This window comes from Colius striatus, chromosome 1, assembly GCF_028858725.1.
Source record: "Colius striatus isolate bColStr4 chromosome 1, bColStr4.1.hap1, whole genome shotgun sequence".
In the NCBI taxonomy this organism is placed as follows: domain Eukaryota; kingdom Metazoa; phylum Chordata; class Aves; order Coliiformes; family Coliidae; genus Colius; species Colius striatus.
In genome coordinates, this window is record NC_084759.1 from 201103637 (window position 1) to 201121007 (window position 17371).

General features: G+C 40.4%; 1 protein-coding gene across 8 annotated transcripts in view; it reads right to left on the minus strand.

Annotated features, from left to right (window-relative positions):
- Positions 1 to 17371, minus strand: part of CELF2 (CUGBP Elav-like family member 2) — a 370482-nt gene that overhangs the window by 11890 nt on the left and 341221 nt on the right. For 7 of the 8 annotated variants that reach the window (XM_062020096.1, XM_062020124.1, XM_062020150.1 and 4 more), the window contains one exon: positions 4363 to 4494. In XM_062020096.1, the coding sequence (XP_061876080.1) occupies positions 4363 to 4494 (132 nt within the window). The remainder of the gene's footprint in view (positions 1 to 4362; positions 4495 to 17371) is intronic. The other variant, XM_062020104.1, reaches the window with a different exon arrangement.

A 17371-nucleotide genomic window follows, 5' to 3' on the forward strand; every position in this document is an offset into this window, starting at 1 on the left:
AAAGTGAATTTTCTGTCAGACCTCCAGTCTCTTTGGCACTGAATGGAGTGGCAGAGCTCAGAGACCTGCTCACCACCCATACCACCGACTTCTGTCAACCAGAGCTCTGCAGGACCGAGAGTCAGGCCTTGTTTTCTGCACAACTAAGTTATCAGCTCACAAACAACTACAAAGGGCTTAACTGGGTCCCTCGAGGTACAGTAAATCAGTCACCAGAAAAACGGGGCACCCAGAACCACAAGTGACCATTTCTTTGACACTGACTGAGTAGTGTTTCAGTTGGCAAAATGATGGATGAAAAGGTGACCGGTGAAGTCATATTAAGACCCAAAAGCTAGGAACATTGCAGAGAAAGAGAGGGCTTAATTTCATAGCAATAATAAGAGGTGACATGTAAATTGGAGAAATGTGAGAAATTAAGCAGAGGACACTTTACAGTGAATTAACAAATCTATCAGACTGGGAAACAATCTTCGAGAAAAGTGGCATAAACCTTATCACATGAGTAATTTACAGATAGAAAGAATACTGCAGGGAATTATCCTGCATTGACAGAGGAGGACAAAGATGCTGACCTACTAGTTTTCTTCCATCTCTTATGTAGATTTGAAAAGTGTATTCCTGTGAGTCTCCAATAATCAGGACAATTGCTCAAGTGGCACCTTTCTGGCTTCACCAGAGTCTGTGCCAATTAAGAGAATTGTACTGCATAAATTATACCTTTTGATATTACTATAATTTGTGTGACTAAACACTTGACAGAGATGTGATATTCTTAGCCTTTCCTTAATAAAATGTCTCGCACTTTGAAGATCTCTTTCCCCTCCACTCTGCTTCTGAACTGTATCCTGACAGGAGGTACTGGCTGCCACCACTCTGAACAAAAATCTCAGAAAGAACCCAAGAGAGATAGAAATTTGCTTTACAATGGTTCCAGTTATGAAACAAAAAACTGCAAACCAAGATAGCTTGTGAAGCACCTTATATCTAAAAGACAAGGTATTTTGAAAAATGAAGATTTTGTTTTTAATCATACCCCGAGCCTGTCCTTAGTCTGCACTGATGTTTTTATACTCAGGTTTTTGTCATTGCTTGCATGAGTGTACACACAGCATTGGTTAAAGTAAAGGCTCCTGATAAAGCAGCTTGTATCTCTCCTTTTATTATAGTGTTGAAATAACTTGATAATAGAGGAAGCATTAGGATAACATGTTATCTTTTGTGAGTCATCAGCCTATTAGATAAACATTCTTTGTGTTGCAGTGGGCAGCATCCTCCCCCTTCTTTCACCTAGAATCAATAACCCCTTCCCACTAAATGATTTCAGATTAGCAGTCTGACAGCCCCAGCTCACTGCGTTGCTTCTGGGAAGGGCATGGCTACTGCCACTGCAGCACATGTTTCTAAAGACACTTCCCTCCTGAGCAAAACAGATCTGCAGAAAGCTCTCTACATTTTTTTCTGTTCTCCCTTTTTACATTTTTATGACATCTGCAAGGTCCAGCTACGGTTATACATCTCTGCCATCTCTTTATTATCTCTACCAATGCACTTCAGTCTGATATTGAACTCTGGTCTCTTCCTCGTTTCTGTGACATAACCTTTTGAAGTCTCTCATCTATGGCTTTCTACTTTATTGAGTTGCTTTGCGTAATACAGAGGTGACAATACTTGGCAACTCCAAAAGTCTGTCAAAGTGCTTTCCAAGCACCTTCACATCTGTCATGAATAGCTTTACCTCCATTTTACAGATGTTCACATGGAGGTAGAAAGGTTAAGTGACTGCCCTGGGTTCACACACAAATATTGTGTCATAGCTGTCCAGTATCCTGAATCCATGGTCTTCTTAATTGCAAAGAATCTCTTCCTCCCTCTTTATGCATTTTTCCTCATTACTCAGACTTATTTTTGTTAGTTACAGTACCCCTCTAGCATGAGAGCACTATCAGTGTCCACAGCCCAGCTTCTTTTTCATAGATCTAGTCAGGATCCAGAAAATGGATAAAAGTCTCCTACTGAGCTCAGCCTGGAAGACTTGTGATTGTCACATATAGAACAGAACATGGCTTCAACAGGAGAGTACTGCTTCTAACATCTTTATGTAAATCAGTGCCTGAGGCCAGGGCCACCTTCTGATTACTTTTTGAGTTAAGCTCTGCTTGACTTGTGTTTTGGATTGCTCTTGTTGATTCCCCAATTTGAAAGCATGTCACTCAATTCCAACTTCTCTGCACGATTACCTCAGGAACCGCCATGACCAATGAATGTTTTTACTTGAGTGCTTACGACCATTAAATAGTGTGAAACATCAGACTCATTGGATGAGAGGTTTCCCCCAAGGCAAACTCCTAGGCAGGTTTGAGTGTGAATGACTGTATCAGACATAGTCCCTAGGAAGGGCACTGGCTTGTCATTAAAGAAGGCTGCTGTAATTTGAACAATGCTTTACTATCATTAGCATCATAACTACCTGAAATTGATAATCAGTGTCACCCTTTTGAAAGAAACAGTGCCACAACACTGTGTAGTGTTGTGGGGAAGCAGTTTCCCTTCTTGGTCTCTCTTATATATATATATGTATATATATACATAGACAGACATCCACATACATTTTTTAAGTGCTTTACACATACAAATATTCTAGGCACATAGACTCTCAGTGTCCATAAAAACATCCATGAAGAAGATTTGAGACTAAAGCCATGGTACAAGTCCATGGAAGTAATGGCTTAAATCAAGCTGAAATTTAGTACTAGGTTGTAAATACACCATTAGTATTTCAAATGACACATGCATATAAGTTCACACACACATCACCTCAAAACATTTGATGAGAAAATATAAAGTCTTTGCTTTGTACCCTAGCAAGAACTGTAAAAAGAGAAGGTTTCCTACACACAGGCAAAAGCTAGTAGGTGATTCATTCTTGCCTGATCTTGATGAAAGGCACATTATCTTGGAATGCTCCAGTGTGCTTCAGTTCTTAGTACTTGTTGGAAACAGAGTGGGATGCCATCATCTGCCCTTGATATTGTTAGTTCTTATAAACCAAGTAAAGCACAATTACTGTTTATCAGGAAAGGACATTTAATCTTTTCTTATGACAAGGTAGCTCTCTTACTATGAGAGCTCATGAGAGGAGAGAAATTAGCTTTTCATGCATGCCATTTTCAGTGGCTTACTTTAATACTAATGTAATAATAAGTAAGAAAATGAACATCTACCATTTTCGGACCTAGTATGTACTTTTGTTACGCTGTTCTTGAGTCATATTTACTGTGAGGCTGTTTGTGTGAAATACGCATGTCCTTGCCAGAAGCAAGACCTGTTTTACACAAGACCCCATGCAACCACTCAACACTGCTACATGGACATCCATTAGCCCCCTTCCTTCCCAACTCCCAACAATGACAACCAGAGACCACAGAACAAAAAGATTGGATGAGCAGCCAAGTAACAGTGACAAAAAGGACATCATGCAGAGCATCAGAGTGAGCAAGAGATACTGAGGAGGACATCCATTCCTGGGGTACACTATGATGGGTCATGGACTTGCAATGACCAAATAGATTCCTTGCATTGCAAAAGGAAATGCAAGGAGCAACAGCAGCTAAAAAAAAAAGAGAGGGGGAAAATGCAGCTGGACAGATTTCTTCCATTGCAGGCAAAGGTGAAGTCATCACAGCAGAAACAATTAAAAAATAAATAAATCCTTCCTCTTCAGGAAAATCTTGATCAAGGCTAGGAACAAGAAGGAATGTTCTAACAGCTGCCAGCCTCTTCTTGGCTGGAGATGCCAGGATTTGTTTAAGAAGTCATAGGATATACGTGCATGCTCTGGTATTGCAGGTGACTGACTGCAACATTCTCCTATACTTGCCAATTAAAAGCCAAAGACTTGCCTTCAATTTTAAAGTATGCTGCTCTAAAGTTAATTTGATAACTCCTACAGACATTTTAAAAGGACTGCTTCCGTGCTAAACATCTTTTTTGATACTACACTTCTGAGTAAGGTTTTGTACATTGGGATGATATACCTGTTGTCAGACTCTAAATGAAAAAAGAGCCTCTCCTATAACCTAAACAATCCAAATCCCCGGTGACATGTCTTTTACCTTCCATACACCCTGCAAGAAAAGCAGTCTTTGTGCAGGGACCCAAGGGACTTCACTTTGCAGAGCAAACTATGCGAAACTAAAAGACTCTGTAACTGCATATACACCATGAACGGAACTAGATCAACTTGCCCTTCTTATTTTGTATATAAATGAAAAGAATATAATCATATCATCGCTTTACAATCGATAGTTTTTGTGGCACGATTATTGGGGAAGGCTGTCCACCACAGCAATAAATACTCACTGTTTACGGTACCTGCTAGTGCATTAATATTATTCAGTCCAACAGTGGCTCCAGCCAGTCCTTGGAGAGTACCCAGAGAAGTCAAAGAATTCATGGCCGCACCAGCTGTGGAATTAGCAGTTGATGCAGCCACTGAAAGGAAACAAAACAAACAACAAAGCAAGGTAAAATTAAGGCCATATTTTGCTTATTTTAGTTCATCACAAAACAGCTTACAATAATGCTGAGCTGTACGACAGGGTTATTTGCAAGAAAAAGAGATCAATAGACCAACATTATTCAAGATATTACACTATGGCTGATCACAGAAAGTGCTGATGAACCTTGAACTGCAAATACTGGATCACAAAACTTAGCATTGGGGTATTAATTGCAAACATAATACAGAAAGAGTAAGTATGGGGTCAGCTGTCAATCAATCTAGCATCCCAGCCTGATCAGTTAACCAAGCTATTGAGGTTTTGCCACATCTTAAACTCTGTCATTGAAAAAAATTAGAATTACTCATAGTAATGTTGTCATATAACAGATTTCTGTGTATAAACCCCAAGTGTTCTAAGAGAAATTTTAACTATTCTAAGTGAGACATTAGGGTTCTGCTCTAGGACAGTGTATGAACACCATTTAAAGGCTTAAAGGTTACAAAAAGAAGAATGATCATCTGAAATGTAACTACTATCCAAGCTTTTATAGCCTGGGCTTTGTACATAACTAGTCATGTATATGCACTCTGTAAATGCCGCTATATACATCCCCAAAAATTCTACCAGAGAGAAAGCTGAGACTCAGGTGGAGAAAATATCCTTGCTGTTATAATGTCAAAGGAATGATGAAGGTGGGTGAGAGGAATCTATCTAAACTACACACTTAGAAAGACAAAAAGACTCGCTCTCTTGTCATAGGAAAGTAATAAAGCACCTTAGTATCATCATTTAGGATAGGTTGGATGAACTAGAAATACATGTCTCTGTCATACAAGGGCTTTGAATAACTAGTATGGATTAAACACTTAACTTTCAGGTAGGGAAAGTTATATCAGATGAATCATACTCATAAAAGCTGCAGAAGCAATTAGACTTTTAGCTTGTCTCCTGAGCCCTTCTTTAGTGCATCAATCATAAGGACTTTCTTTCTTTTCCTTTAAAAAGTTGCATTATCTTCTGAAAAGCGAACATTTAAAGTCAGAGTTTTGTTGATGATTTATGGGAGGCATGTCATGTCTACACTATGCTTTTTTTTTTCTCCTACTCATTAGCTAGCTGTGAAATGGTTAAGAACACTTTTATCTTGATGTTCTTTTGAGCTGTCAAACACATCAGATTACTCAGTGAACCCTCAAGAAACTGAAGACTCTACAGTTGTCAGGATCCAGTAAGGAAAGTAGCTGACAACTTTTTACATTTGTGGGTAAACCCTAAAGCTCTAACCTACAAACAACCCACCTTTACAACCTTTAGATCCATCAAAAACAAGCCTTGAAACTCATGAGCCCTCAAAGTACAAACGACTCATCTGGTTTGGGTGAGGAGAGGTATCCAGACTCTGTGAGATATTCTTTGCCCCCACTTCCCTAGCTTCTGCAGTGTTAACTTGAATAATTTTATATGGTTCAGATAGAAGCAGCTTTTATTATTCAATCTCTCCCCACAAAGCAATAAGAAGTCAATAACATATTTGATTTTAAAAAAAAGTAATCAAAAAACCTAAGTAAAAAACCACTTTTGTCAGATAATGTGGGCACCAGCAGAGAAGAGAGAAAAAAAATCAAAGTGAGTGAGTGTCAGTGAATTCCCTGTGACCAACACTGCTCCGTGTTTCTGCTCATGTTCATTAGCAGATCATTTAAATGAACTATACAAAGCTCAAATCTGAAGGATCTGATTAGTTTTGACTGGGCTGAATTCCATCCATTTCTATCTCAGAGGATTATTACCCTTTTCTCTTGAGGAAATACATATATTTAAGAAATGAGAGAAATGGGGGTTAGGAAACTGTCTGAAAATTACATTAAAGCTCTTGGGGGCAAACCACTCCTACAAATGAGAGCTGTACACTTATGGATTGTCAACACATCTGTTGGAGAAGGCAGAAAAAAACCTGATTAAATCCTTCCCTCTTGCACAGCACACAGAGTGTGTTGTGGTGGCTCTTATAGTCTAACTGCTCAAACACACGCTCCAGGGATGGCCAATGTCTGGGGCTAACATCTCCATTCTTCTTTTATTCATGTCAAGTTTCTCTATTGCATCCAACAAACACAGAGCAGATGCCTCAGTGACTCTCCCATTTGAAGTTGCAATTAAGACTATATAGCTTACATAAATAATGACTTGGTATATAATGAATGTAAAATACTATTTGGAACACCAAAGCACCTCAGAAATCAGCATTTTGTTGTTGTGGCTATTTCTTCTGCTCACCAGTGAGCTGTCTCACAGATCCACTGGGACAATACTTTTTCCTCTTTGGCTTATTATTTCTTTGAGGAGAAAGAAACTGAACAAATTGTGTGGTTTCCATCATCTTATTGAACATGAAGTGAAGAGAAATGAAGGGAGCTCCTTTTGTTAGGGCACTTGTAAAAGACAGATCCAGCACCTTGCTGTGTGAGGTTTCCTGAGAGACTCTACACTATTTATCTCCTTCCCTTTGACAGAGACCTGCACGTATGAAATGAAGATGAAGACAGTGATGAGCTAAAAGAGGCCCTAAAAGGTCCAAAATATTGAGAAAGGTGAAAATTCCTCACAAAATGCTGGATAATACCAATGTATGAAGCAACAGGATTCCTTTTCCCCTAAAAAACTTAAAGGGAGATGAAACAAGAGTCAGAAGGTCCTACAAGACACATGAGGAGGCTGAGGTCAACTGAAAGTGTTTACCAGAAAACATTGAAAACATCTAAAGACAAGGACTATGCTTCTCCCATCCTTTGCCATTTTCTAGTTTCTTGCAATTAAAAAAATGTAATGTATACAGAACCAAAGGGAAAAAAGAAAAATCACATGCCCTGTGGTAACAGTAGACGACTGCATTACTTTAGGGGAACCTGTATAACTCTCTCATCTCTGCTCTTGGGCTCCAAAACTGCTCAGAGTAATGGCAAAGGAAGTATAATTCACTGTCGGAATAACGTTATTCTATATTTATGGCTTTTAGTTGTCCAGATGACAAAAATAGATTGGATACCTACAAAAGTTATAAATTGGTTTTTTTACCAGGTTCCCCTGCCACCAAATAAATGAAACCATTTCACAGCTCCTCCATCTTCCACACCAGCATGTTGCTGTTCTGAATTGAATCACTTCATAGTGGTGCTTAATAAACAGTAGGCATCTGTCTCCAGGTACTTGGACAGGCTGATGTATGGAGCTGCCATGCCACGAGGAATTGCCCTCTTTGTGCTAATAGTGCACCAGCATTTGGTGCAACAGTCAGGTAAGATCAAAAGCCACAAAAAAAGGGCAAACGACTTGGGCTTCTGGTGTCACTGTATGGCACACCCTGTATCCACAACATTTGGTGTGTTACTGTTCTATTTATATGGGGATTTTTATCCTTGCCTTCTTAAAACCTTTACATGTCAGGGAATCAATAAGTTTCTGGAGCAGTATTAAGTGAGTTAGCTGATACTGAAGCTAAGAGGAGAGGTTCAGCAGACTGGAGCTCCAGTCTGATGAATGCTGGCTGAGTATACAATAGTCGGTGAAGAACAGAGATGCTTTTTACAAGCTACTCTGATCATTCCCTCATAATCTTAAGCCCTGGATAAACATCAGAACATGATAGATAAGATTTTGTCTACTCAGAGGAACTTTTTCCTCTCTAGCATCAGTCATTAGAATAAGCCAACAGCTTTCTCAAGGAGTCTGTTGCTCAATCAGAGACTATTGGCAGGAGTTATGGTGTTGAATCCTTTGGTTGTTGTTGCAAGAGGTCAGACAAGATGTTCATCATATTCCCCACTGACTTTAAAAATCTATTAATACAGGAAAATAATATCATAGCATTGGATAAAGACTTCAGTTTAGACTTGTAGGAGTAAAGAGTTGTCCAGTAACCTGTAGAAAAATCTGCTCTTTCTTGCAGATACACTGCAGGCCAGTCACCTGTTGCATTCTCTATCCAGGCCACATACAGGGACTTTACAGCACACTGTAGCATCTCGAACCAGCAAAGGTGAGAAAGTAAAAAAGTGTTTGTTTTGCTATTAGACACCTTCCTGTTTCTTCTTCATTGGCCCTTCTATTCCTGTATTTCTGTGACAGTCTCACAACCTTCCTTCTCCTTCTCCCAAACTCAACTGCACTTTAATAAACGTTAATAGAACTTCAAATAATATGAATAATATTATTAGGAAGCTGTGAAATGGAGAAGGTCATGGCTCCAGCCTTTCCTCAACACACCCCCAAATCACTTCCAATCCCAGCCATTTGATCATACTGTAGTTCCTCCATCTAATTGATGAAATTTTTTCTATCAGCTTCATTACGAATAAAGAGACTTGGCCTTTGGTTAATACATTCTTCAGCAGAGTTCTCTTTGATATAGAGAACACATTTTCATTTAGAGAGTTTGCTCTACATAGTATAGACATTCGTATTTAACTAGTAATGCTGCATTCATAAAGATTTTTAAGGCTGGAAGGAGTTGGAATTTTCAACTATTCCCCTCAGCACACTTTCTGCCTGTAAAAGGTTATAGTACCTTTTAGGTCAGAGGTTTTTTTTAATAGAGATCTAAACTAAAGAAGAGCCATTTCCCTTTTAATTTGAATAACATTTAAGCATAGTTCCTAAAAACTATGCCAACCTAGAAAAAAGATATGGTATTAGCATAGAAAGTTTTGGCCATACTTTTGGCTAGTTTATGTGCACACAGTCATGATGATTTGCATCATCTGGATTTACATCCGCTAGGAAAGGCAATGATGTGTAAATATTTCTTTGGCTTTGCTCTGCACACTGCAGATGGGATTAATTTCCCCACCTTTGGCAGCCCCCTTGTTAGTTTAAGCTAGTCTAGTTCAAACTATTCTTTTGGACTGTGTCTAACATTAAAAGACCTCCAACTCAGACAGCCCTTAGATTTCTATCTCAGATGAGCTGAACTGCCCTTTGGAAGTGCCCCTATTTCCACTGAATGAGATGGTGAACTCAAAGTAGATGTAGACCATTCAGAAAGGAAATTTGTTGTGGGGTGGATCCTGCTCTTCCTGTCAGCCATGGGTTGTCTTAACAAGCTGGCCATCTGAAAGCAAAGGATCTGCTTTCATCATGCATGCCAAACCGATGCCAAACCATGCAAACTCAGGAGTTTGAATGTAATCAGCTCACCCAAATCTCAGGCTCAGATAAGTGCCTGATGCTGGACAGTTCTGAGCTAATCTGCAAAGAATGAGCACTACTCTGCAAAGAACACCCTGCCAGAGAAAGGAGCTAGACAGCAGGGACTTACACAGGGTTACGGTGCAGGTCATACAAAGTCTGATGGCCTTGCAGAAAAGCATGCAGAATGAGCTAAACTACCAGATGCTATTGATGCTTTTCCCAGTTCTGCCTCAAACTTCTTGTGCTGCCCTGGATGAGTCAACTCACTATGAGTTTTTTTCTGCAAGACAAGAATAATTCTGCTTCTTCCCATCTGTTGGATTTTTTCTCAAGCCCCATCTTGGAGGTACAGGCGTGTTTTTGTCATGACTATTTACTTCTTACACCTAAGACCAAGGAATGCCAAGATGTACGGAGGTAAGCAAACCATAGACTTATGCTCATCTGTAATACTTGGGCAAATCCTATCCTCCTCATGTCTCAGGGCCAATTTGTAAAACGAATCCTCTTCCTGAACAGAGGAGGTCAACTGGAGGGTCCAGGGAGGCTGCCTGAACACTTGGTGATAAAATTAATTATTAGACAAGAACTCTCTCTCCTTCTTGCTCTGAAGAAAAGGACTTATTCTAATCCCACATATACTGCTATGACTTAGCAGAGAGATGGTTTGCAGTGTGTAGTTCACCCCATTGTTTCCTTAATTTTTTTGGTTAATGACTAAGTTATGAAGAACTCCCGTGACTTCTCAGCAAAGTCATATATCACACACAAAAAAAGTACCTCTTGGCAACTCCATACTATATATGCTGACTTAGCACTATTTTATGGGTGGTGATACACAATAGGCTGTGTACTCTCTCTGTTCCTCTTCACCATATCCTGTTCCCTTCCTCTTTTTCCTGTATTGGTATACTGTCTGCAAATGATACACAGTCAAACTGCAGGCCTGGGACTGAGGCATTAAAGATATAAAAGAGGCACTTCAAAGATTTTAAGAGAAGTTTCTTTTTGGAAACATTATTTTGCTTCTAGGGCAGGACAAAAACAGGAGAACAGGTAAAGAAAAGTAAAGGCAGCTTCATCTCTTTGCCTGCATAGAGGGTTGCTGTAGACCTTCCCCTACCCCACCCATGTGAAGAGCAGCTAATGTTTCTGGAGCAGAACCAGTTTTCTAGTGCTGCAGGACTTCAGGGCATCTCCAAGACCAGCTTAACTATGTTAGGGCTTTCCACATATATAGAGATTCACAACGGTAACGATGTCAGCCCTGCTGACAGCTTTCCTTTAGGCAGCTCTCAGTTACATTCCACAATTGCCTGTCACTACCTAGTGCACAGCACAATAGGATGCTCAGTGTTTGCTTTGGTATCAGCTACCTGCTTATCACCGCTCAGCTGTGAACCCCAGCTTCATTCTCCTTGTTTTGCTTAATGGAGAATTTAAATACGTCAGTGTTCAAAGTACTTCTTTTGCTCCAGTAGTGCACCAGGGATCAATATCACCCACAAATTTAAGGTTCAGTACATCTATGACTTTAAGCATGAGAAGTCACAGAGAAAACATGTTCTCTTCTGGGAGAGACGCCTGTCAAGTCTGTATTGGCGATTGTTTGAGTCCAGAATCCTCTTTCCAGTACTCAATTTCAGAGTATTTCTGGTTTTCTGCTGTCTTCCTGAGCTCACTGATTCCAAGGGCTAGACAAAATAGATCTGACTTAAACTGCTCCTGACGAAATGGCTGCCATTCAGAGGGATGTAAATGAGCAGAGGTGGCCAACAGGAACTCTATGAAATTGAAAAAGGATGAAGGAAAAGTCCTGCACCTGGGAAAGAGTAATCCCTTTCAGTAACACAAGGTGGTGATGGATAGGCTGGGGAGATCTGTTGAAAAGGACCTGGGGGGTCCTGGCAGAAAGTGACTGTGAGCCAGCATCATTCCTTGGCAGCAAAGAAAACCATCCTGAGCTTATGGAACAGAAGAGCCAAGATACCCAGGTGATGTTTCCTCTCGACTCAGTGCTTGCTAGATCATATTTAAATACTATATCCAGATTTGGGCTTGTCATTTCATGGAAAACATTGTCAGCTGGAAGGAGTTCAACGGAAGGCCAGTGAGATAGTCAGGGGCTTGAGTACTTGTCTTGTAACAAACTGGGCTTTTTCAGGCTGGACAATATGTGGCTGCAGGTGGGCCCAAAGCAGCCTCTCACTACTTACAAGTTGATCATCAGCTAGATAGAGCAGTAGTGCATGGTGGGAGGATCAAAAGAAGAGAGGTTCAGTCCAGATGTAAGCAAAACCATTTGTGCCATTAAGATTGTCAAGCACTGGAACAGATTACCCAAACTGCCCAGTGCATGTCCGTGGAAGTTCCCAAGACTTGACTGGATCAAGCTGTGAGCAACCTCATCTCACCTCACACCTGACCCTGCTTTGAGCTGGGGGTTGGACTACAGACCCTCTGAGGGACATTTCAACCTCGATTATTCTGTGAACCTATGAAAAGTAGAACAAAGTTGTGGAAAAGTAGAAAAAGTCAAGTAACACTGAGGCAGAAATGAAAGAAAGCTGAAGAATGAAGATGTGTTGGCAGAAAACTTATCAGGAGACGTGGCTTCTGTTCAGGATCTATTTACAGGAATACAGGTTGCCACTGAATATGCCACTTAACCCTTGGCTGTGCTTGTGATTCTAGGCTGACACAACTACTTTGTGTAGGCTAGATTTACAGGGCTAGATCTACGCCTAACAAAAGGAGGTCTTGACATTGGATGATTCCCTGAGATTTTAGAATCTTCTGAGTACCTTTTGGATTTAGCAATGTGCAACAGAAAACAAAATCATAGTAGAAGAACAGGAAGGATATAAATTACACAAATAGAGTAAATACAGTAAAAAAAGAAAATAAAAATGAATACTTCTAACATCTTCCCAGTCAGTGACATAGAAAAACAAATTATAAGAGCTGGGAACAAAATCACAGAATCACACAGAAACAAACATTAAACTCAAAGTAGAAATCTCCAATTTTAGCAAGCTGAATTTAAAATCTTTGTTTACTACCCAAAATCTTTTGGGTAAACAGAATATTCCTTTGTCCCTTTGTTAGTACAAGAGGGATAATAAAGCTACGAGACAACACTGGATTTAAGGATAATCAGATTAAGGCTCTGTTCTCTGATTTCCTTCTAATCTTTAGTTGCAAAACACAATGACGTTTGGAACAATGTCTTGAAAGCTGTCTCTAAACAAGATGAACACCTGCTGGCCTGAGTGCAAGACTGAGAATACTGGACCAAGTCTAATTGTGTTGGACAAAGTCTATGTAAAACTTCCAACTTTGCTGTGATTCACATCTTATTTTGGTTGTGATATTGCCTTAAACAGAGAAGAATGGCACCCAACTGCAGGGCGTTCTTATGTGGCAGAGAATCTGGACCACCAATCTGGTGTTATGTGGGCTAATGGCCAGATGTGATCTTAATGTGTTTAAGATTAACCGATTTAAAGTGTGTTCTCTTTATATAGCACCACCACCAACTGGTTGTTTTTATTAAAGAGACAGAGGCCCCAAACCTTTCTCTTCAACACATGAATGAAATGTCTTCTATGGAAAAGGGAAGCAATTCAAATATAGCGCTGATGAAGCTTATGAAATGAGGATTGTAAACATGGGTGTGGGGTAGAAGTGGGTAAGTCAATCACACCATCCACGTGACACTGCTCTCAGGAATTTGCAGTTGTGTTCCTGCCTGAAATAAGCATACTCTATGGGCTCTGACTGCATAAGGAACATTTTAAAGGGGAAGAATAATTAAGCGATGACAGAGGCATCATCATTATTAGATAATCACAACCCAGGGGCATTAACAAACGTTGAATGTCTCTAATCCCATGGGGTCTAATTATTCTGTGATAATAACCACACCTCCAAGTTTTAATTTATTCTTGTGGAGAATCTGAGGGGGGAACTAGGGAAAAAGGGGGACATTTTAATATTTTTACCGAAAGAAGATGCAGTTGGCCTTTCAAAAGGGCTCATCAGTATTCTAATCTAACTAGCATGTGTGATTGGCATTAAATTGTCTGCCCTTTGCAGTGATCTCCAACCAATCTGAGTATTCACCCTTGCACAAATCGGTGGTCTCCCAGTTGCTAACACAGCATCAGCATGCATTGGCTCTCTTTCTTGGGGCAATTTTTAGCAAAGGAGAGGTGGATTTCGCTGGTATGGGGTGTTTAATTCTCAATAAAGCCCTCTGATAAACATAATGGCCATTGGTGTGGAGAGGGAAATAAAAACTTGCTCATTTTCTGGTATCTTGGAAGTGCTGTCTGACATGTCAAAAAGGAAGATTCTAGTAAGTTTAAGTGCTCTACTTGTGCTTGGATAGAATAAAATAAAAGTGACAGATGCACTCCAGGGAAAGAGCACCAGAAAAGCAAGAGAGCAAGAAATAGTCAGGAAGAAACAGGAATGACAATATAGGAAGACATATACTAATATCACAGCCTTTCTCAAGTCAGTGCCCCTCTACCTCTTCATCACTCACAGGTGAACAATTTCCATGAAAGATTGCCCATACCTTCCCAGACTATAGGAAAAGAAAAACACCAGTGAGGAAAGGAGGAAGGGAAAGCAGCATCCACTCAGCATCTGGTCACTTCTCTGTGTCAGTGTGCATGCACATGCAAATGACAAGCAAGACAGAGGGGAAGGAGAGAAGAAGTCTTTGCTTATGGTGAATCTTTTGGCTGAAGCTAGCTTTTTGAGAAGAGCTTTATATTTTACAAAATCCTTTGACTATATTCATTTACACATGGAAATAAGAGAAAAACATAGAGAAGTGAATCCATTCATTCAAATTATTTGCAAATTCAGAAGAAGCCAAGGCCTTCAAGAACTGGAAACTAACTTTAGGCTCATTAATCCATACTCTTCCGTAGTGCAAGGGTATTTCAGAGCCAAGGAAGCTCTGTGAGCTTCTGACAAGTGAAAATCAGGGACATTTATCTTAATTACTTACATCCTCTATGTTACAGCCTTGACATTTCTGATTGTCTTGAAATGACAGCGTCTAAACTAAGGGCCTTCCACAGCAGTGCAAAGAAGGACCATACAAAAGGTACAACAAGTATGGCAAACCAACCTGTCTGCTGGTTATTTCTGTAGTTTTCTAGTCTTCTATTCTGTAAGTTTCCTCCAGATCCCTCTATCTAACAGAAGGTATGTCAGAAAACAAAAGTGTATTGATCTGGCATATCTTTTTGAATCTAGGCTATTATGATTAAAGGTACATTTTCCTGTGAGATTATGAAGCTGGAGAGAGTGAAAAGCAAGTTAATACTCTGGACCAATTTCACACTGATGTTACAGTTTTGTTGAAATGTGTTGCTCGGTGAAGACAGTACACCTCTGGTGTAAACTACAAGTCATGTATCCTGCTTCTGTACTGCACCTGCAACATATAGTGCATTCTCCCCAGCAGACCACAATGATAAAAAGCTTTTGGTTTTGGGTGGGAAGTACTTTAAGGAGAGGCTACAAAGAGAATAATAAGGCACAGTACACTCACTTAGTTAAACTTCATAGCCGACCTTTACATATTTCCAGCTCTAACTCAAATTGAAACAAAACCAAATTGAAATCTCACAACATGTACAAAACAAAGAATAATTACCGAGCACTTCTGACTCAGTGGAGCCAACAGCTTTGGCCTCTGTTCATCGAAGCACCCCTGAGTTCACATCAAAACTAGAGCATTAACATTTCTACAGGGAACTTCCATCTGTGCTCTCATGTTTATTACTGCTATCTCACACAATTTGGAGTCAGCGATTGTTCCGATGCTGAAATGACCTCTACGTGGGGCCACTTCAACCGCTTCTAAATCACCGTCCAAAGAATTTCTGATCTAGAATCAATCAGACTCTACTTGAATCCAGGATCTCCTGCCTGGAGTACAGGTTCCTTCCCAATGCCCCCTGTGTGCCTGCAACATCTTTGACATACTTTCACCACTAAGCAATAACAAACAAGAAGCAGTAGCATCTCTCCGTTAAAAAAAGAAGTGTCAACAGAGTCCAAGTGTTTAGTTAATAGCAAGCAATGTTTTTTGTTGTAAGTGTGCTAATCACATGCTATATGGCAATTCAAATTCTAGTACACGGAAAAAGATGGCCTGATTCATCATTTTCTCCAATACATCTGTCTTAAGATAAGCAAATAGTCTTTAGGAGATGTTTGTTTTCCCATTGCTGCAAGATGTGCCTAAAATATTTGTTTACTTCGGGCACATAGGAGTTCTAGCCATGGTATTTTAGAACAGAGATTATATAAACTATATGTTGAAAACGTAAGCCTGTAAGTAAAGATGATATGAGTCCAGAAACTGCATGAATAATAATTTCCATGGAAGAAGGGATTTTTAGAGGGGTGGGCAACACGATCTCATTGCAGTAGCACATCACAAGCTATAGTCATTCACTCCTGTAAACTTCACAACTTGGGGATTATGTTGTCCTACATAAAATTACTCAGACAGGTCCTTTGCAGATTATTCCTAGTCATATGTAGTTCAATGGGGCACTGGTTCTTTCCACTCATATTGCACAGTTTTGTGCCACTAACAGCAAAGGCAGTCACAGAGTCACAGAGTGGTAGGGGTTGGAAGGGACCTTTAGAGATCATCTAGTCCACCCCCCTCCTAAAGCAGATCCACCTAGATCAGGTCACTCAGGAATGCATCCGGGTGGCTTTTGAAAACCTCAAGAGGATGATACTCCACAACCTCCCTGAGCAGCCTATGTCAACAGTAAAAGAGTTTTTCCTAATGTTTAAATGGAACTTTTTGTGTTCCAGCTTTATCCCATTACCCCTTGTCCTGTCACTAGATACAATAGAAACAAGTGATGCCCCAGCCTCCTGACACCAACCATTTATATATTTGTAAATATTAATGAGATCCCACTCAATCTCCTCTTCTCCAGACTAAACAGCCCCAGTTCCCATAGCCTTTCCTCATAAGGAAGATGCTCCAGTCCCCTGATCATCTTGGTGGCCCTGTGCTGGACTCTCTCCAGCAGTTCCCTGTCCCTCTTGTGCTGAGGAGCCCAGAACTGGACACAGGACTCCAGATGAGGCCTCATTAGGGCAGAGTAGAGGGGGAGAAGAATCTCCCTTGACCTGCTGGCCACACTCTTCTTGATGCATCCCAGGATGCCATTGGCCTTCTTGGCCACAAGGGCACTTTGCTGGTTCATGGTTAGTTTATTGTCAACCAGTACTCCCAGGTTTCTCTCTGCAGAGCTGCTTTTCAGCAGATCACCCCCAGCCTGTACTGGTGCATAGGGTTGTTCCTTCCCAGATGCAGGACTCTGAACTTGCCCTTGTTTAACCTCATAAGGTCCCTCTCTGCCCAACACTCAAGCGGTCGAGATCCCACTGAATGGCAGCACAGCCTCTGGGGAATCAGCCAGTCCTCCCAGTTTGGTGTCATCAGTGAACTTGCTGAGGGTACACTCTGACCCCTCATCCAGGTCGTTGATGAAGATGTTGAAAAAGACTGGCCCCAGAACTAATCCCTGTGGAAAACTAATAGCTTCATGTCTCCAGCTCGAGAATTTACTTTGTTTGATTTTAAACTCATGAAGTTGTTGGAAATGCTTTTGTTTGTCTAA